Below are 19,230 nucleotides of genomic sequence, written 5' to 3'. Positions count from 1 at the left end.
AAATAGCGCGGGGCATGCTGGGGCGCCCGCCCCACTGCACCGCCGCCCCACCCGAGGCGGACCACTCTACGCATGCGCAGAAGCTTAACGGGTTGGGCGCGGGGAACAGAAGCGGTTGAGCGCACGCGCAGCCGCTGGTTGGCGGCGCCGGGAAGTGCTTCCGGGTGGCGGCGGGGTAGTGACCCCGGAAGGGCTCGGGTCTGTGCGGCGGAGGGAGCGGAGCCGGCGGCGGCGCCTCGGTCCGCCCGCGGGTCATGGGGAGGTAGGAGCGGGCGGGCGGACCGGGGGCTGCGGGGCGCCCCCTTTCCCTCCGCCCCTGCGGCTGCTGGCGGCGGGGGCAGCGGCTGTGCCACTGCCGGGGCGGCCCGGACCCTTCCCCGCCTCGCCCGCCGCCCCGGCGCGGGGCGCGGAGCCGCCGGTAGCGGCCTGAACTGCACGAGAAAACATGAGTTTTTCGCTGTGCGAGGGTTATTTAACCTTGTGGTGGAAAAACGTTGGATCTGAGGGGGCGAAAGGCGAGCAGGAGGCTGCTCTGCTCGCGTGTGTCCTGGCACCGGCCCGGGGGGGGGGGGGTCTGTCATCCCCTGCACTGCGGCGCCGTGGCTGCCACAAGGCTGCTCAGTTTGGGGCAGAAAAGGACGGTTTGACAGTCAGGACCTGAAGCACTCAAGCCTCGGTGGACCCCTTGAAGGTCCTTCCAGCTTTCGCAGCTAGGGCAGGGTCCAAATGCAATTTTTGCTACACAAGCTCCAAAACCGTTTGCCCAGTTGTGCTCAAAAACAGTCGTGACCCCCCTGTAATGAGATGTGACAGTTCTTATTTCAACTGGAGCAAAAGGTTCAACGAAGTTGGGGCAACATGTAGTTCCTGGTCCTGGGCTTTTGTCTGTGTTTCTAAGCCCAAAGTTAGGGCAGTGGATGTAGTTAATAAAAATGAAAAATGTGTTACAGAGCTGCCATAGAGTTAGCTTTTTATGTCAAAGTTGGAAGGATTGGTCGAACTGGCTTCTGTGTTCAGAACTTGGAGCCTGCTATTGACTACAAATTGCTATAGGTGACCTTGGATGTTATCGACTGCTTTGTCTGTGGCTGCTCTCAGAGGCCTCCTGAAGTGTTTTGCGTTTTGAGCAATCCCCTAATTACCATTCCATGTGAGTTGTCTTTGGACTGGTGACCTGTTTACGTGGTGTTTGAGAAGAACAAGCTGCTGGAAGAAAATCTGTTTTAGTTGTATGTTTGAAGTTCTTATTTCACTAGGTTTTCATTTCACTAGATTTCAGGTATCGTTTTTTCAGAAGTAAATGCAAAGCTGGGAGCTGTGTGCTGAGGAGAAAGGACGTTTCAGTTACTTTTCAGCATCTAAGCACATCTTGGAGGAAAAAAAAAGACTTTCCTGTTCACTCACTTTGTATCTTTAGCTAATATGGGTAAACACTTGTAAGGCATACTTCCTCTAGCAGCATAAGGGAGAGCTTTGTCTGACATTTATAATAACTAAAGTGAAGGAAAGCAAGAATTTTCCCAATTTTTTTTCCATTAATACTAAAGAGACACCCAGACCACGCAGTCCTTTGCAAACTTGGGTGACATTGTTGGTGAAAATTGTCTGTTAGCCATTTCTTAATGGAAATGGGAACCCCGAGCACTCCGACGAACAGGCTGACAGGTTTGTTTGGCTTTAATATAGGCTTTAACTACAGTTGTAGCACTGTGCTGTAGTAGTACCACTGCTTAACAAATTAGAGCAGATCAGCTGAGAGTTGGTGATGTTAACTGAGGCCACGAGACATATTGCTGCCGTGGAAGAAAGCTGCTGTTGCAAAGGTCTGGGTTAATCCGAACACCGGTGCTCACAGCTGGTACCAAGAAGCCCTCTGTCTTCTGACGTAAAAATGGAGTTTTGCCAAACTTGTGCTCCCGTGTCAGGATCCCAGGAGGTGCCTTGTCTTCTGTAGCAGCGTACCCTGGGCTTCCACCTCTACTTAAATAGTATTAATACCCTCAAGTATACCCTTGTGTGCTGTAGTAAGGACATGGCATGCTCTTGTGTGGCAGCTGGTGAAAACATATCCTGTTTAGATCTTACAATATAACGGATGATATGCAAAATATCTGGTATTCCTGTAGGAATGAGAATTATATGGAAGAGGAGGAGGAGAGAGTAGGTTAACGCTGACTGCTGACTTGCTGGAATCTTTCGGAAAATGGCTTCTCCGTTCACTGGGCCCACAGCAGTTGCTGATGTAATTAAAGATCTAGACACCCAGATAGCTGTAAGTAAATTGCGTGAGCCATGAGTTGGCATGCAGGACTTGGTGTGGGATTCTGCACATCCTGTTAGTTTTGCATTTGATGGTCTTAATAGCACCCCAAGGATGCAGTAAGATCTTCAAATAAACGAACAAAACTGCCTTATACTAATAAAGTGCCTTCTGCCCGAGGATTTCAGAGCATTCCCTAAACATTGCCTTCTCCTCTGCATGGTGAGTAAGAATTCCTGCCCTCCGAATTTGTAAACTGAGGCATGGGAGTGAACAGCCTGAGATCAGCCAATGCTAAAACCCAGACTAGCATATTGAAGTCCCTCTGATCTTGTGCTAAGCTCTTAAGAGTAGTGCCTTCATGCTGAAATGCTATCTAAGGGGTTTTAGAGTGTGAACATAAGGATTTTCCAGCATTAATTCAGTTAACATTGAGGAGCTAGAAATGTGCTGAGAGCACTACAGAAGTGTCTTGCATATAAAACCTTTTGGAAGAGCTCCATGTCTGTAGGATGCAACAGTGCATGAGTTTGTGTTGGAATGAAGCACTAAAACAGCCACATGCTAAGCATTTCTGTGTGACTTCTGATTTGTTTGGGATTTTTTTTGGTGTGAATTAATTCAAACTAACAAGGTTACTCTGATGAGGGAAATGCATCTATTTGTAGATAAGGCGGAAAAACCTTTGTTCATCAGTTTGTATGTGAATGTACTTTATGGGCCTGTGATCAGTATCAGTGTAAGGAAGACAAGGCTCTCGTAGCAAATGGGGGTGTTTAAGGGAAATTGTTGTCACTTAAGACTTCACTGTGATTAATGTTTCATATTTCAGTAAATGCTGAATAACCTACAAGAATAAGCAGGTTAAGAGGAATTCTTTTGTCCTTTTGAAGTACAAAAGTGCTTAAATTTATGGACAGGGTGCTTTGTAAGGAGACAGCTAGTAAACAGCTGTTACACCAAACTTTCTTCATTTTTCATTTTTGTAAGTAATTTCACACTGCACTGCATAGGCTTTCCAGAGGACGTGTTCTCAATGGCTACTCATCACCAGTATCTGCCAAGCAACAACTGCTGCAGCCTCTATGTGAAAGGCTTTTACATCAAACTGTTGATTAACTGTTCATTTTGTGCGATAGGCCTGTCACTGCAGTCTGCACTGCCAGAGGTGATGGAAGGCCGAGGGTCTGAACAGAGTTTCCTTTCACCCAGCTGTGTCGCAGAGCAGCAGCAATGACCAAGCAGAGCCTTAGCGAGCCTGGATTTTGGAGCCTTTCAGCTATCAAATGGTTGCCAGTCATTCTGCAATTAGCTCAGCTGCTAATAACATGAATAATGTCTAATGCCTAATGGTGAACCTGGAAGATCTGAGTAATTAGTTAAGCTGCTGAAACCCAGTTCTGGTTCACTGTTGACAGCTCAGTAAATCTGATTTCATTTACTGTGGCTTTCAGCTGCCCAGCATGGGAAGAACAAATCGAAGGTGTAGGCATGTATGTGTATTTTCTTTCTTGTCACGTTACCTCTGAGTAAGCAGACTCGTACTCTTGGACCTGAAACTGAATCCTACGTTGTCCAGCCAACATCAGTGTTTCTTCTTTACAAGTGATCTTGGTGGAAATATTGGTCTGGGGAGAGGGCTCACTACAGGTCAGGCTTGAAATGTGGCATGGCCAAAAATGAAACCCCCACCTCGCAGCACTCGTGGGCAGATGCCTAAGGGAATTTGAACTTCTGACCTGCATCTCAGGCATGTGGAGTATGAAGATGAAGACTCAATTGTCGCCCAGTGCTGAGTGCAGCAGGACAGGGCCTGTGCCCACGCATTGCTGCCAAGAGAACAAGCCAGGCCCTTGTCCTTTAGTTAAATCTCCCTGGCTCTGCACATGGTCTCTTAATTGAAGCTGTTATTAGTATAAGTGAAGTGTGTGCAAAAAGGCATTGATCCAAGGGCGAGGTGAATGCATGTGCAGGATTCAGTCTGGAAGAAGAGGAATGAGCAGGTGGGTCAGTGCGACCGCACTGCCGCTACCTGTTGTCAGTCAGTGCACGGCATGCAGCTGTTGTGCTTCTCATGGCAAACTTCATTTTCCATATCCCAGGGGATGTTTCTCTTTTTCTAAACGTTCTTCCTCCCTTCCTGCTGTGTCCAGAGAGACCTGATTGAATATAAACCTCTCTGTCCTGTCAGTACACTGTGGCTTTGCTATGGGCAAAGAGTTAAGCACCCCTTGGATTTCCCTTCTCTGATTGCTTACTGTGGCTTCCGCTTCCTTTTCCAGTTGATTGGCTTGGGTCCCCACAACCCCAAGAAGAAGCAAGACCTAGAGAAGCTTTATGATCTAAAAGCTAAAGCCCAACAGATTATGAACCAGTTTGGCCCATCTACCTTGATCAACCTCTCCAACTTCTCCTCGATAAAGCCAGAACCAGCCAGCACTCCCCCGCAGAGCTCCATGGCAAACAGCACCACTGTGGCAAAGATGCCTGGGACGCCCAGCGGAGGAGGACGGCTCAGTCCCGAAAGCAACCAGGTAATTTCACCCTCAGCTTTGGGACAACAGGGAAGATGGTCAGATCTGACTGTAGGTTGATTCCTCTCCTTCCTTAAAATACCAGCAAATACTAATGTCAATTAAAGTATTGGTTGCTGTCCTGAGTGAGCCGTCATCTTTATGTAGTCCTTCCCTCTGAGACACTTTTGGGTTGGATGACGTACAGATGTAGCTGCAGACGTTTTGTCAATCTTATGAAGATATATAGTGGGGGAGTGACTGGAAAATTCCCTTTAAATGTGATTTAAATGAGAGAAATAAGAGTTGTGTGCATTCATAACCTTAGTCAGACTGGGGTGGTGCAAGGTGCAGCATCAGTTCTAAAAAGCTGCTGGCTTACATGTTTGCCTGTCACGTTGTTGAGTCTTTAATGTACATAAAATGTGTTGCTGCCAAGCAGACACTCCAAAATTGTTTCTTTATCTTACGTGTTGCTAGTGTCCAGGAGTATTAAAATCTCTGCTTTCTTACCACATATTTGGACTGACAGGGTGCTGCCTGCTACCCTAGAATAACTCGTGTCTGATTTCCTTTCAAAGCACTCAGGCTGATAAGCACTGGAGTAATGGAGATAATTCCTTTGTGTCCTGGACACAAACTTGATCACTGAAAAGCTGCTTACGTTTGCTCTGTACCTTTTAGGACTTCCGATTGTGCCGTCGTCTTCTCTTACGAGGAGCCTTGTTTTAAGCAATGGTGTTTCAGTTCAAGTGGTTGCGCTTTCAAGACACAGCATCGCTTTTATTTATTACACGGGGATGCGCTGTCTGGTCAAAGCTGCCAGGGGTTCTTGAAAATGGCTCCTTAATACCTGGTATTTCTTATCTCTGCCATTCCCGAACTGATACGGTGTGTCAACATGGGTGACTTGGGCCTCAGGATAGTGGGGGCAGCTTGTTTGCTGAAGTAGAGCAGTAAATTGTTCCTTCCCTCCCCCACACTCAGGTTTTAACCAAGAAGAAACTGCAGGACCTGGTGCGTGAGGTGGATCCAAACGAGCAGCTGGATGAAGATGTGGAGGAAGTAGGTACACACACCCCTGGTAGGGGCTACAGAAGGAGCTGGCCCAGGGCTTTCACAGACCAGCGGCCCCTTGCCAAAGCAGCAAGGGTTGGTTCAAATTACGCTGCTGTATGTTTGCTGCAGCCTTCAGATGTCCATATCTGCTTTCGCTTCCCAGTGCTGAGAAGTGTTTTAAGACTGCAATGGCAGCAAACGTCTTTGAAGTAGTAGCCTCTGAGAGTTCATTTTCGTACGCTTCGCATAGTTTTGACGCTACGGTTCAGTACTGATGAGGCTGGTTGTTGTTCTTGGTCCGTGACAGATGCTGTTGCAGATTGCTGATGATTTCATAGAGAGCGTGGTGACGGCTGCCTGCCAGCTTGCACGGCATCGCAAGTCAAACACTCTGGAAGTGAAAGATGTCCAGTTGCATCTTGGTAAGTGATTTTTTTTTTCTCTCAGTTCAAAGCTGGGAACATATTTTTCAATTGGGGCAAACCCTGACCATGGCATTGGGGTGGAAACCTGTGAATAGCTGCTGATTCGTTGCTATTTAACAGTGCCCTCGCAGTCAGGGATTGTCAGGGTGTCCTTCCCCTGACCATATCCTCTCCTAGCTAAGCATTCAATTGTGCAGTTTGTAGCTGTCCTTTGGCCTCTTTTGGAAGATACCTAGCAGAGGAAATTAATCTTTAGTGTGCTTTAACGCAGTGCAGCTGACAGCTATTGTTCTTAAAAGTCTTTTATAGCTTCTGACCAGATCACTAGCACGTGTCCATTTCTAGTGCTGGTCCCAGAAGGGTGTATTACTGGTATTTTAGTTCTGAAGAGACCACTCCTGCCACATGCAATTGGGGTAGTTTTTGTCGTGTGCTGACCTGCTCCCTCTCTTCCAGAACGTCAGTGGAACATGTGGATCCCGGGCTTTGGTTCTGAAGAAATCAGGCCCTATAAAAAAGCCTGCACTACAGAAGCTCACAAGCAGGTAAGGAGCCCTTGGTAACATGCTGAGAGCCACGTGGTAGAAGGCTAATATGGGTAGGGTCTTCCTGGACTCTTGGCACTATGTGAATTTGTATCCTCTTTTCCAAGTGGTTTGGAATTGAAATCACTTCCAGGGTCCCCTGACCTGTTTATGCAGAGAGGGTCGAGCTTGCTCTTGCTGCTTTGTGGGCTGGCTGTGCCCTGAGTGAACCAGGAGCTCTCACACTGTCTGTGGGCAGTTCAAGTCTGAAGCAACTGAGCTGCAGACAATAATCTTGTCTGCTGTCGTCTTGTGGATTTGGTGCTTCCTCTTTGTGCAGAAGGAAGCGAAAAGGCTGCTCAGCTCCTCTGGTTCAATAGAAAATCCATATCCAAGCATGCTAGATTAAATGCTTGTGTATCTCCACACCTCTGTAGCCTCACAGGTGCTGTGGTTCGAGCCCAAGAGAGCCCTATGGCTGCAGGATCTACTGAAGCTGTAGATTGTAGATCTGCAAAAGCCATGTGTGAGCACAGTGCTGTGAGAATGTTGGCCTGCTGTCACAGGATTGTTGCTTCCTCTGTGTGCAGTTAAGAAGTTGCAGAAAGGCTGGAGAATTTCTTCGCAGAACTTTGAAAAACAGCCATAGGAAGCAGAAACACAACTGAGATGCCCTGTGTGACTGGCTGAGTGAAGTCTTGTGGCCGGTTCTGTCTGGGATGCAGTACATACGCGATTAACCGGATACCCCCCACTCTGCACTTGCAGCCCCAGGCTGCCTGGTACAAAATCACGGAAGTCTGGATGTGGTGTTATACCGTGATCAAGAGCTCTCTTTGACAGACTTTGGCTCAAATTCCTGGGGCTACCTGATATCTGAACCCCAACGCTGCAGGTGGTGAATGGTGTACGGCACCTGCTGTGTCCGTGTGCAAGGGTCGCAAGTCTTGGACACCATAAGAAGTGAAACAGCTGCAGAAAGCTTAAAGGCCTGGGAAGGTGCAGCAGAGAGCACACAGATGTCCTGCAATTTCAGCTGTAGACTGAAGCTGAGCAGCTCTGTTCTTTCCCTTAGTTTTGCTTTAAATGAATTGGGCTACTGCTTTTTAAACGTAAGGTCAGAGCCAGGGAAGTGGGTGCCCTGCTGGAGTTTTCCAGGTTGCATCTCTCCTCCTGAAGCTACTGCAATAACTGCCTGTCATGGAGAGAGAAGGCCTTGAAGTGGTTCTGGATGCGATGCACTGTTTAATCCTAGTGCCCCTTACCAGCAGTTAAAGCTTTACTCATTCACTTTGCCAACTCAAGGTGTGAAGAAGAGTATAGATGCTTTCTTTTTATCTAGCTCTGGCTGTGTCTGTGTTAGGGTTTAAATGAACTTGAAAGACCTGTGTTGAAACAAGTCAGGCAGTGTCCTAAGAGAACCTGAGATACTGTCTTCTCAGTATTGTTCCTGGGTGGGTAGCTTATAAGCTTTGCAGTTATTTGCAGTAACCTTGTTGGAGACTCTTGGCGTCCCATGTTTTTCTCTCTCTCTTTTTTTTTGTTACAGAGAATGGCATTGATCCGCAAAACTACCAAGAAATAGCCCCTAGGAAGAGTTGGGAGATGACACCAGTGCATTTTGGGATATCTGCCTCTCCGCTGAAGCCTCCACGATGCCATCCACGGGATATTTTTTTTAATGCTTACAGAGAAGCATATATTTTTTATTAACGGTGCAGCAATATCTGACTTTATGAGGAGATCTGCCAAAAAAGTTCTACGCCCCCTTCCTCATTCCCACTGAGAGCGCAACGTATCTCAAAACAAAGACTTTTATTTGTGACTTGAAAGTGGTTTATCGTATAAGTGATTATCCAAGGGACAGAGCATTTGATCTTGTGTGGGACAGTATTAGAAGCATCTGTAGAGGTTTTTGTTTCCTCCTTCTTGCCCTTACCTGTTCCAGTACTTTGTAATGTCAGTGTTTATATAAATACTTGCGTTTGTTTTACATGAATAAAGAAATTATTAATCTAAAACCATGGCACAGTCTTGTGCTGTTCAAGAGCATGTGGAGAAATTGCAAGTGAAACGACTGGTGATCAGGATAACCTGCTTTTCTGCCTGTGATGCTCTTGTAAGAGATCTCTTGTCCTAGGGCTGGAAGCGAGTGGAACGATTCGTCTGGTCCTCTACTGTGCTAACAGGATTTGGTGAGCAGCTGGAAGCTCTTTACATCCAGCCCAGGGTGAGGTGTTTGCCCACCAGTTGCAAATTTAGACCATGAGGAACTGGACATGGTGACCGAGGAAAAGAAATTAGGGCTGATCCTGGTTCTCTGCTTGTCTGGGGCGTAAAGAAAGGCTGTGTCCTGCTGCCTGTTCCTGCTTGTTCTGCTCAAACCAGTGAACATCAGAGAAGCTGCTGCTTGTTTGACCTGGGGAAGAGGGAGCAGACAGCTCTGCAAACACTCCACGCAGCAAGGGGAGACGAGTGTGCCTTGTCCTCCCTGCCAGGCCTGTTGCCAGGGCTCTTAGAGCCCAAGGGGCTCCTAGTACCCAGGGGAGAAACTTGAAGTAATAACCACTAAGGCCTCTCTCCTGCTTTCATGTAGCAGCCAGCTGAGGAGCCAGGAGCATGCGATTAAACTAACGCGGCCTCTTGGGTGAGGCCAGGCTTGTCGCTGTTCTTGCCTCACTGTGGGGCTCAGCTGGTGCTGGGGGGACAGAGCTGTTCACCGTGCAGCCAGACTGCTCCAGCTCCTCGGTCACCCAGGAGCTGCAGCTATTCAAAACGTGCAACCCGGCCCTCCTGAGCGCGGAGAAGCCCAGCCCTGAGCCGCTTCGCTGCCGGCACGCTCCGGACGCGGCAGTAAGAGGGACTGCAGCTCGGCGCGCGGCTGGGGAGGTCACAGACCGCCCCACGAGCGCCTGGCGTGCGGTCAGGGCATGGGGACGGCCTCGTAGGAAGGGGCTCATGGAGCGAATAGGGGCTTGGGCGTTAAATCCACCCCTGCAGACCTGACCCCCATCGCGCCTGGTGTTGGGGAGGTCCCGTGAGCAGCCTCAGTGTTGACGCCTTCCCCCCTCCCCAGCGAAACACGGGCAGCCGGGAAGGGGAGTACAGGGTGTTTAACGTGCCGCCGCAGTTGCTCAGTGTGCTTCCCCGTGCTGCAAACGCTTGATTTCTGCTGCTCGGCTCCTTCATCGCAGCGGAGCTGAGCGCGTCCGAGCTCCCCGCCGGCTCTGCCGTGCGGCGCAGGAGGCAGCGGGGCTCTGCACCAGGCAGGCTGTGAACATCCCCCCCCCCATCCTGAGCACGAGCATCTCTTTGTGCTTCTCGTCCTTCTCCGGCACCTGAAGCTTCAGCCGCGGCTGGCGGCCGCTCTTCACCGCGGCCCAGGCGCCGGCTCGCCCAGCGCGAGCACCCGGAGCTGGCGGCGCCAGCGGGTCTCCGCCGGCGGCCGAGCGGGTTTTCAGCCTCTCGCCGGCCCTGGGAACCCGCCGGCCCCTCGCTCGGCAGAGCCCTTATTCGGCACGGAGCAGCTCTGGTTTATTAAAAACACCACTGCAGCTGAACATATATATATACACATATACATATATATATATACATGTATGTATACACGTTTTTTTTCCACAGCCCCCAAATTAAGGCTCGGAGCCCCGATGGAGCCGCACTGGCGGGTGGCGCTGGGGATGGGGGTGCTGCTCCCTCACCCCCTCAGCGTCCCAGCTGCTGGCGGGTCCCAGCCCGGCCAGCCCAGCGCCGCTGTCAGCACCGGCACCGGCGCCGGGGCTCCCGCTGCTGCGGCGGGCGGCCGCGGCTCTCGCCGGGGATGAGCTTGACGCCGTCCGAGGCGTCGTGGGGGGCGAGCGCCCCGCGCCGCAGCGCCTCGTGGATGCGGCCGGCCACCGTCTCGAAGGCCAGCTCCACGTTGAGGTTGCTCCTGGCGGAGGTCTCCACGAAGGCCATGCCCAGCGAGGCGGCGAGCCGCCCGGCCTCCTCGGCCGACACCGCGCGCTCGCCCGCCAGGTCGCACTTGTGGCCCACCAGGACGAAGGCCACCTTGCCGGCGGCCCGGCCGCCCGCCGCCTCGTGGTACCACTCGGTGACGTGCTCGAAGGACGCGCGGTTGGTGACGTCGAAGACCAGCAGCGCGCCGGCCGCGCTCCGGTAGAAGGACCTGGTGATGGACCTGGGCACCGCAGCGGGGGGGTGTCGGGGGCAGCGCGCCGGCAAATCCCCCTTTTAGAAAATCCCAGCCCCGGCGGTGCCCGGAAAGGGGAACCCGCCGCCCCAGCCCCTCCCGCCCTTCGCAGCCCATTTGAGCCTCTTTCATGCTCGCAGGCTTGTTGGCTCCAGCCTGATGCAATCAGGGAGGCAAATCCCCAGCCCCTTCAGGCCTGCGGGCTCTGCTCCCCCCCCAAAAAAACCCGACCACAGGTTTGCTGCAAGCACAGCAAAAGGTTGTAACCCCCTCCCCGAAAGCACCCTCGTCCCGTTGCGAAGCGCGGCAGGGACTTTGCACCCGGTGCAGCAGCGCTGCCACAAAGGAAACGCGAAGAGGAGCGGTGCTGGCACTTTGCGATGTGCCCCCCGCCCCGGCCCGCGTCCCCCCCGCCGCTCACCTGAAGCGCTCCTGGCCCGCCGTGTCCCAGAGCTGCAGCTTGGCCCGGCCGGCCGGCGGCAGCCGCACCGTGCGGCTGTAGAAATCCACGCCGACAGTGGGGCAGGGCGCGGGCCCCCCCGCCGCCCCCGGGCCCTCGGCGTAGCAGCGCAGCAGCGACGACTTGCCCACCGCCGCGTCCCCCAGCACCAGCACGCGGTACTGGTAGTGCCCGTCGGGCTCGGGTGCCGTGTCCATGCCGGCGGCCGGGATTGTGATCCCGGCCCGGGCTTCGCCTTGCTGGTCAAGTCTCCACCCTCATCCCCACCCCGCGGCGTCTTCCCGTGGCCGGGGAACCTGTCCCAGCCTGCTCTGACCTCGCAGATTGACCCCCGCGGAGACCCGAACCTGCAAAAGCGGGGAGAGGCGCTGAGTAGCGCCGGCTCCAGCCCCGTCAGAGTTGCTCCGCAAGCAGCCTGGTGGCCTGCACGGGGATTTTGCCATCAGCCTGTCCTCCCCCTCCTGCTGCTCTTTGTTCCCTCCCACCCAAAGTGTTTTGTTGAGCTCAGTGATGTGTTTTTTTTTCTGCAGAAGGGGGAGAAGACAAGGAAAAAGGGAAGTGAAACAGCCAGGAGGGACTTGCTGGGGCTCTGCTTGACAGACCCAAATCTGTCCCCAGGTCCAGCACTAGCCATGGTAGGGTGGATAAGGGATGGTCTCCAGCACCATTATCCCTCCCAGTGAAGGCCAGAGTGATGGGGAGCAGCAGGGTGCGAAGGGCACTTGGAAATCCTATGCTCTGCCCTCACCCCCCTCCTCCACCCCCAACTCCTCCCCAAAGCTGGAGGCATATTTTAGGGCCCTTCTCCGACTTGCACAGCTGTGAGTAGGACACCTCCCAACTCCAGTGACTTTCCTCCTTCCCACTCCTGCTACTGCAGCAGCATCAGGAAGCCCAGATTTATTTCCAAGCATTTTGCTTTCCAGTACAGCACAACAGGCAATGCCACATCTGTTGTAACAGCCTTTGCAACTGTTTTCATCCTCAATTCATTTGCCACAATGAGGAAAAACTACAACCTGACTCACTAGCACTGTAGCAGATGTTGGCAACCTTGTTCTACCTTGTTAAATAAGCAGGTGGTCACCACAGACCAACAGACCCCAAACATGAACACAGGAGACAGCAGGAATTTCAAATGCATTTTTTTTCCTACTCTCCAAATGTTTTAACTTCAGACTCTTCCCCCAAACTCTTCCCCTGACAAAACTCTGTAGCCAGAACACTTCTCCTACGCTGAATATTTTGAAACTTTAGTAACATCTATAGTGAAACAAGCTCCTGCAACTTGTAATAATAATGACTCCTGAATTAAAGCAGTTGCCCCACCTGGGGGAGCTCACAGCTTACAAAGGAACCAGGATCTTTTTAATCTCCTTATGCAGAACTGCCACTACTTTAGGAGAGGCTTGGAAAGAGACAGAAGACTTGCAGAGAGGCACCAAAACCTTCAGAGACTGGTTCATCTCAGCAGCGTGATCCATTTAGACCTAAAAAGGGAAGAAAAAAAAAATACAGTAGCAGTTTGACTCAGCATAGATCCAGATTTCACCTGCAGTAAGGAATTCCCTGGCACTCACACTCCCAGTAATTTTCAGTGATTTCAGCTGGTTCATGCAGCTGCCTGGCCTCAGCCCCATATCCGCAGGATTCATCCAGCAGTCTCCAAAGACAGAGGTGTCATCACTGACCAGGCTCAGTTAAGAGGGCTGATGTGGCATGACTGATCTCACAGAAACTCTGACCTAGAGATCTCAGGCGGACGAACTACAAACCTTACTACTGACCTTTACTATTCCCACCTGGAAAGCTGGGACAGGCTGCAAGGGCCAGTTAAGGATTAGCCATTTCCACTGGCCAATTAGAAAAGGATTTTAGTAGCTACTGACAGCATAGGCACAACTCATTTCACAGTCAGTTTACACTGTTCTTCATAGTCCAGGACTGCTGAGATGCCACTCATGAAAACACTGAGCAAATATCAGTTATTCACAAAGGACACTCACGTGTTTAGCTGCATAGCTTCCCCACACGCAATATAGGCCTTTTGGGGAGCAAACTGATCCTCTTCACTGGAGCAAGAGATTAATCACTTGGGTCTACGAGCTCTCAGCCTTTTCCACTAAGCAAGTGATTCCTGGAAAAGACAATATATATACACACACAGTCACAGCCAGGTAATCTGAAGTTGATGGGCCTCTGTACACAGAAAAAATCAATGCATCAACTCAAGCCCAAATAGCCTTCAATTTTAAAGGAGCATGTTTTAATGGAGCTTCCCCTAGGAAGCAAAACAACTAGCAGAAATGCCCAAGTGGCCACCAGACAGTGCTTGGAATCCCTTGGGACATGAAGGTCACATTCGCATCCAGTGTTGTGATTAATGTAATCAAACTCACTGCGAGACTGTACAACAGAGAGGATTATTTTTATTTTGTATGACTTTGACTCTGTCGAATCACACTCCCATGCATAAGGCTCACCACAACTGCTTGTGTATGACACAGGATACCAGCTAGCAAATCTTCACTACATCTCCTGGGATCCTCTTAAAGGGTGACCACAGCCTAGCCTTTGGACAGAATTTTTGTACCATCTAGGCACCAACATTATTTTTAACTCACCATCTTGTTTTAGCGCTCAAGTGCCAGGCAAAATTACCAAGTTACACACAATCTTTGCTTTCCCCCCACCTTTTTTGTTTTTCGTATCACTATTTCAGCCTCAATCTTTAATACTTCTGTTGCAAATCTCCACCGGTGTCTAACATGCTTATCCATTCGCTGACTAGCAGAATTCATTCCCACTCCAGCCTCCCCAAAACTGCAAGACTAAGACTAAACTTACAATGTCTTCAAACTGGTCCCTCTCAGAGCATGACCATACCATCAGAGAGGCTGAGACCAATTTGCATTTTACTTTTCCTCCTTTTTCGACCACAAGATCGGTATTCAGATCTGATGGGAAAGGGATCTGGAGGGGCAGGCTACAGAGCTTCTGCTCTGACAAACGCGTATGTTCTCACCTTGCAAGCGCCATGGTGGGTCTATCCAACAGGCAGGCAATCAGTTGAGCAAGCTCCTGATCATCAAGTAGCCCTGGAACACACTGCAACATGCGTGGTCAGGAACAGACAGCAGATACTACTCTGCATGGACACATGCCACTAACACACACACACTCCAGGAACCACTAGTGCCCTACAAGAAGAGGGAACAACATGCTGTATATTCCTGAAAACATATAGGAGGGGTGAGTGACAGCAACAGGCAAAAGAGGCCTAGCAGTCAAAGACCTTCCTGTTACTCTCGCACGTTGTTGGAGAACTGTGGCTATTTCATGGAGCCACAGCTCTTGGATTAACATGCAGACTAAAACTACTCTTCAGCAAAGCTTGTTACTGCTGCAAGCAGAAAAGGGGCAGCTAAAATTATTTATTGGCTTAGGATGAGATTTGAATCCTGGCTCTGCCATTGGCCCTAACAAATGATGCTGGGAAGATAAGGTCCTCTCTTATCCCAGCTATACATCAGATCTTGATAGGGTAATAAATACAGGAGCAGAGTCTCCAGTTCTTAATGTCTGAAGGAATATTTGCAACAGGCCCTGCTAGTGAGAAAGCCTTGTCCGCAGGACCTAAGACCAAAAATGAGTCCTGCAGAGGAACTAAGACACCAGGAACAAGAACTGCCTTCAGAGCATCTGCCAGAAAACACTGCTGTTTGCTGTGCTGGGTAATGGAGGCCACGATGGCAACTAGACAAATGCTCAACAATAAGGCGGGGGGGGGGGGGGGGGGGAAATCAAGAGCCTAAATCACACATCTCACCTGCTCGTGGTGCTGAGCCCTGGCCACCACCACACCATGACCTTGTGTACACGGGATCCCCTTCCATGCTTGAAGGACTGCAACAGCTCCAGTCTTCAACGCTGGGCAGCTTCTTACACGGAGAAAATCCTTTAGGACAACAGAAAAGCTCTGATACCCTCGACCTCTCCTCCTCCACGCACCCACCCCAGTGGGGACCCCGCTGTGCCGCACGGCCTTGGGCCGAGGCCGAGGCCTACCGCCGGGCCGGGGCCTTTCCCGCACGTGTGTTTTCCCGGGATGTTGCTCCGCAGTTACAGGACAAACTGCGCAGCGACCGTCGTGGAAAACAGCTCGCTGTCGGCTCCTTTTTGACTGCGCCAGCTACACGCCTGAGACAGGCGCAGCTTCGACAGGGCCGGGCAGGGCCTGCGGCGGCCTCTCCCCCCACCCCGCGGCGGGTTTGCGCTTCTCCCGCCGCCCCTCACAGCTTCCACCCCACCCCGCCCCGGACGCGGAGCCCACGGGGCGCCGATGCGGCGGGAGGGCGCCGGGGCGCGGCGGATGGCACCGGATTGCGCCCCCGGCCCGGCCCGGCCCGCGCTGCCGCACTCGCCCACCTCCGCCGCCGCCATCACAGGGAGAGGCCGCCAGCGCCCCGCCGCGGCCTTTTATACGCCAGCAGCGCGGGCGCTGATTGGCTCCCGCGGACGGGCCCTCCCGCAGCGCCTTCTGGGAGTTGTAGTTCGCCCCGCCTACAGCGCCCCCGCCCCGCCCCCTGCCCCGCCCCCTGCCCCACGCCCTCCGCGCCCCGCCAGTGGGGACCCCACTCTGCAAAGGAGAACTGCAGCCGGAAAAGCACGGATCTTGCCCCAGAGCAGGAGGACCCCGGGTTGCGACCGCTCCCCACCCATCCCAGCCTAGATGAATCTCGAGCCTACATGACACGGGCAAGACGCGGCTTCTTCCTCCTCCTCCCCTCGACGTGCGTGTCAGCGGTTCCCCTTCGCAAAGGTGGTGGCAGTGGCTGTGTTTTTGAGTCCTTCCTCCCTTTGGGAAAGTATATCGCAGCAGGGAACACCTCGCCCTCGGGGAATGGAAGAAAAGGATCCTGGAAACAATAGTCCACCTGCCAGAATAGTATCTCTGTCTGATCCCTGGCTCACAACCTATAATCACTGGAGAGCATTCAAAAGCAGAGCACCTGCTAACCGACTGGAAGGGGCTCCTGAAGTTTCTGCAGATACAGATGCTGATGCCATAGCCACAGCGAAAGATCAGGATGAAAAGCTGGATTTCAGAGTGGAGCACAAGTGTCTGCTTCCTGCCCTGGAGAAGGTGGAAACGGGATGAAGGAGAACAACGGTTAACTTTCAATCTGTCCTGAGCAATGTTCACAAATTTTGGGTGCTTCCTGCTTAGGAATCGCCCTTTCAGTCTGGTTATTCCACCACAAACGTGACAGATCACAAATGAAGAAAGCCTGGCACCCATTTAAAGCAGCAACAAGTCTGGAAATGAATCTCAAATCTTGTGTGACCAAGCTCTTCTAAAAACAGTCCTTGTCAAATCCAGTGGGGACAGCTTACAAGCAGGTGGTCCTGTCCTCCACCTCCTGCGTGAATTCTGCAGCTGCTGTGCCGAGTCATGAGGCATAGCCCAGACGGCACTAATTCTTCTTGGCACGCTACCTCCAGCAAAGCGAACCTAGAAACCTCCCCGTCAGATCCCAAAGCACAACAGGAACTGGGAGCACACTGTAGCAAAAGTAAAAAATAAATTAAAAAATACATAAAAAGATTCAGAAGACCTTGATAAACGTCAAGTGTTGTGGAAGAGAATATTCCAAACATTAAACAGGGAACACCTCCGCCAGTGACAATACTGAAAACCAAAGCCCATCACAGCCCAAACGAGGGAGATACACAGAGCTCCAAAAAGGAGTAGAGAAAAACCTGCTGTGTATTTGCGGTGCCCAACCACAGGTCAGGAAGGACCCCAACTAAACCTCCCGGTGTGGCTTGGAGCCCTACAGCGAGCCTTTTCGTGCGGCAGGATGGAGAGCACGCTCACAGCACCTGCAGTCCTCACCCCTGGACAGGTGGGAGCCGACAGCCTCTCTGATGGATTAACCCGCAGGGAAGCTCTCTACAAAATTAATTGTGAAAAAGAAAGCAAGACATCGATCCGCTTGGTTCGCTAATGCCTGCAGCTCCCGAGGGGGCCTGTGTGCAGAGAGGACAAGACAAGCCCTGTTCACGTACAGCTGTTGATCGGTATCATTTTCTCTGTGTTATCTCCTATTCCTTTCATTCTGGATATTTTACAGGAGAAGCAGCACGTTATCTGAGTATGTGCTAAGTGCTACCACAAAACTCTTCCTATAAAATCTTGTATTATAAAATAATGCACTTGTTAAAACCATTTTGATTAAGAATAACTGGTGAGACAGAAAAGAGCAGTAGCTTGGAAGCAAATGGAGCTATCTTCTGAAGAAATGTTTGGAACAAGCAAAAAGGTAAAGAAAGCTTGTCAGGGTAATGTCTTCTGAACTAGCTTTATCACTTTTCAAATGTAGCTGCTGCACTTAAAATTCACACCCTATCCTGTTATAGAAGTAATTTCATGTCGGAGCAAATCCCAAGTTAAATCCAGAAACTGGTGTATCCAGTACGCTGTAACAAGATGCTCTGGGAGACAGTGAGGGTGGAAGATAAAAGTTCCTCTCAGATCTTGTTTAGTAGAAGCTGAGGATTAGCAACCCCGTAATGAGAAACCAACTGAGTATGCAAAGATCAGAGCAAAACATCTCTGTTCCTCCAAAGGGATTCAGAGGAATACCTAAGGGTGGTCAGCACTGCCTGAAGCATGTGCGATGGGATCTGGAGGGGAGGCTGTGAACCCGTCTCCCGAAACTGCACCAGACAAGGGAAATCCTCTCTGCGGAGGCACGGAAAGCGTCACTGCAGGCCCCGATCACAGCCCTTACCCTCCTACACGGGGCTGCACTGGTACCGACCCACATTTGTTAAAAAAGTGGATTTCAAACCCCTTCCTTAGCCTGTCAGAATTTCCCACAGGTCACCATTCATCTGTACCATCAAACGCTTAATTAAACACACAGTAACAGCAACAAGGCACCACGTAGCCTTGCAGACTAGTTTGGAAATCACCACTTAATGCCTAGCAGGAGTAACGCCTACAGCTTTCCAACTCTATAGTTGGCTAAGCATTTTTCACTCTATATAGCTCAAATTGTAATCTGAGAGTCCCTGCAATTTAAACACAGTAACATAAATTCAGTCCTTATATTGTAGTCAAGTATAATAGTGAGACTGTTTAAGACTTTTTGTAATCACTAGCAAGTGTTGCAAGCTGAAAGGCAGAGTACTTCATAATCTAAATTGCAGATTTTGATGCAATTTTTCAAGAAGCACATAATTCCAATGTATTGTGATATCATCTGCCTTGAAATTTCTTGCCTTTAGCATGTAAAGATAAAAGCATTATTTACCTTATTACACGGAGCCGTTGTCTTTCATCTCGCATTATACTAAATGGTAATTAATCAGGGCTTTTCCTGTAGCCATCCACAAGAAGCAAAATCCCACACACTGTTTAACTTGGCTTCCAAACCCCAAACCCTACCAATCCAGGTGAGTGGATGTTTTGTAGCTCCACATAAAAGGCTCCACTGTACTCCGGGTGCTGCAATAGTGGCCGGGAGCTGAAAACGAACATTAAGAAGAATAAACAAGTGACACAGAAAAAAAAAAGTGTTGAGAGATGAACAACAGAACCTTGGCTGAGATTCTAAGAAAACAGTCCCAAAAGGCTGGCAAAGATGACTGAAAGCCCACACCTACGAAGTAATGCTGAGCAGGAAGCTCTCGCCTCTCCCTAAACTTGGTAGGGTGAGAAAACTGCCTCCTTTTTCACTCTTCCCAATTTTGGGTGGTGGTGGGAGAGCCTCACCCCCTCCTCTCTCC

At 50.8% G+C, this 19,230-nt stretch overlaps 2 protein-coding genes, 1 long non-coding RNA gene and 4 other non-coding genes across 11 annotated transcripts; 1 reads left to right on the top strand and 6 right to left on the bottom strand.

Moving 5' to 3' along the window:
* The first annotated feature begins 173 nt into the window (after window positions 1–173).
* Window positions 174–8,802, top strand: TAF12 (TATA-box binding protein associated factor 12). 2 transcript variants are annotated; one of them, XM_062594295.1, is made up of 7 exons: window positions 174–262; window positions 2,127–2,272; window positions 4,543–4,794; window positions 5,761–5,838; window positions 6,140–6,254; window positions 6,714–6,802; window positions 8,331–8,802. In XM_062594295.1, the coding sequence occupies exons 2-7, from the start codon at window positions 2,204–2,206 to the stop codon at window positions 8,364–8,366; spliced, it is 639 nt and encodes a 212-aa protein (XP_062450279.1). In that variant the 5' UTR covers window positions 174–262; window positions 2,127–2,203; the 3' UTR covers window positions 8,367–8,802. The 2 variants fall into 2 exon arrangements, with proteins under 2 accessions (XP_062450279.1, XP_062450280.1); XM_062594296.1 differs by lacking the exon at window positions 2,127–2,272 and having other exon boundaries at window positions 178–262.
* A 1,594-nt stretch (window positions 8,803–10,396) lies between these two features.
* On the bottom strand, window positions 10,397–11,849 carry RAB42 (RAB42, member RAS oncogene family). The gene is made up of 2 exons (XM_062594204.1): window positions 11,395–11,849; window positions 10,397–10,961 (listed from the first exon to the last, which is right to left on the bottom strand). Exons 1-2 carry the CDS (start codon window positions 11,628–11,630, stop codon window positions 10,538–10,540), a joined length of 660 nt encoding a protein of 219 aa, XP_062450188.1. The 5' UTR covers window positions 11,631–11,849; the 3' UTR covers window positions 10,397–10,537.
* A 713-nt stretch (window positions 11,850–12,562) lies between these two features.
* Window positions 12,563–16,201, bottom strand: LOC134150298 (uncharacterized). 4 transcript variants are annotated; one of them, XR_009960623.1, is made up of 5 exons: window positions 16,183–16,201; window positions 15,263–15,391; window positions 14,459–14,541; window positions 13,440–13,570; window positions 12,563–12,923 (listed from the first exon to the last, which is right to left on the bottom strand). It is a non-coding gene; the product is annotated as an uncharacterized LOC134150298 (long non-coding RNA). The 4 variants fall into 4 exon arrangements; XR_009960622.1 differs by lacking the exon at window positions 16,183–16,201 and adding an exon at window positions 15,862–15,906; XR_009960621.1 differs by lacking the exon at window positions 16,183–16,201 and having other exon boundaries at window positions 14,459–14,633; window positions 15,263–15,696.
* Window positions 13,056–13,128, bottom strand: LOC134150456 (small nucleolar RNA SNORD99). Its single transcript, XR_009960655.1, has one exon. It is a non-coding gene; the product is annotated as a small nucleolar RNA SNORD99 (small nucleolar RNA).
* LOC134150449 (small nucleolar RNA SNORA61) lies at window positions 14,280–14,415 on the bottom strand. The gene has a single exon (XR_009960649.1). It is a non-coding gene; the product is annotated as a small nucleolar RNA SNORA61 (small nucleolar RNA).
* LOC134150448 (small nucleolar RNA SNORA44) lies at window positions 14,673–14,803 on the bottom strand. The gene has a single exon (XR_009960648.1). It is a non-coding gene; the product is annotated as a small nucleolar RNA SNORA44 (small nucleolar RNA).
* On the bottom strand, window positions 15,525–15,665 carry LOC134150460 (small nucleolar RNA SNORA16B/SNORA16A family). The gene has a single exon (XR_009960659.1). It is a non-coding gene; the product is annotated as a small nucleolar RNA SNORA16B/SNORA16A family (small nucleolar RNA).
* Window positions 16,202–19,230: the final 3,029 nt, after the last annotated feature.

This window comes from Rhea pennata, chromosome 23, assembly GCF_028389875.1.
Source record: "Rhea pennata isolate bPtePen1 chromosome 23, bPtePen1.pri, whole genome shotgun sequence".
In the NCBI taxonomy this organism is placed as follows: domain Eukaryota; kingdom Metazoa; phylum Chordata; class Aves; order Rheiformes; family Rheidae; genus Rhea; species Rhea pennata.
Note: the sequence above shows the minus strand (reverse complement) of the source record. Positions and strands in the feature narration are given on the sequence as shown.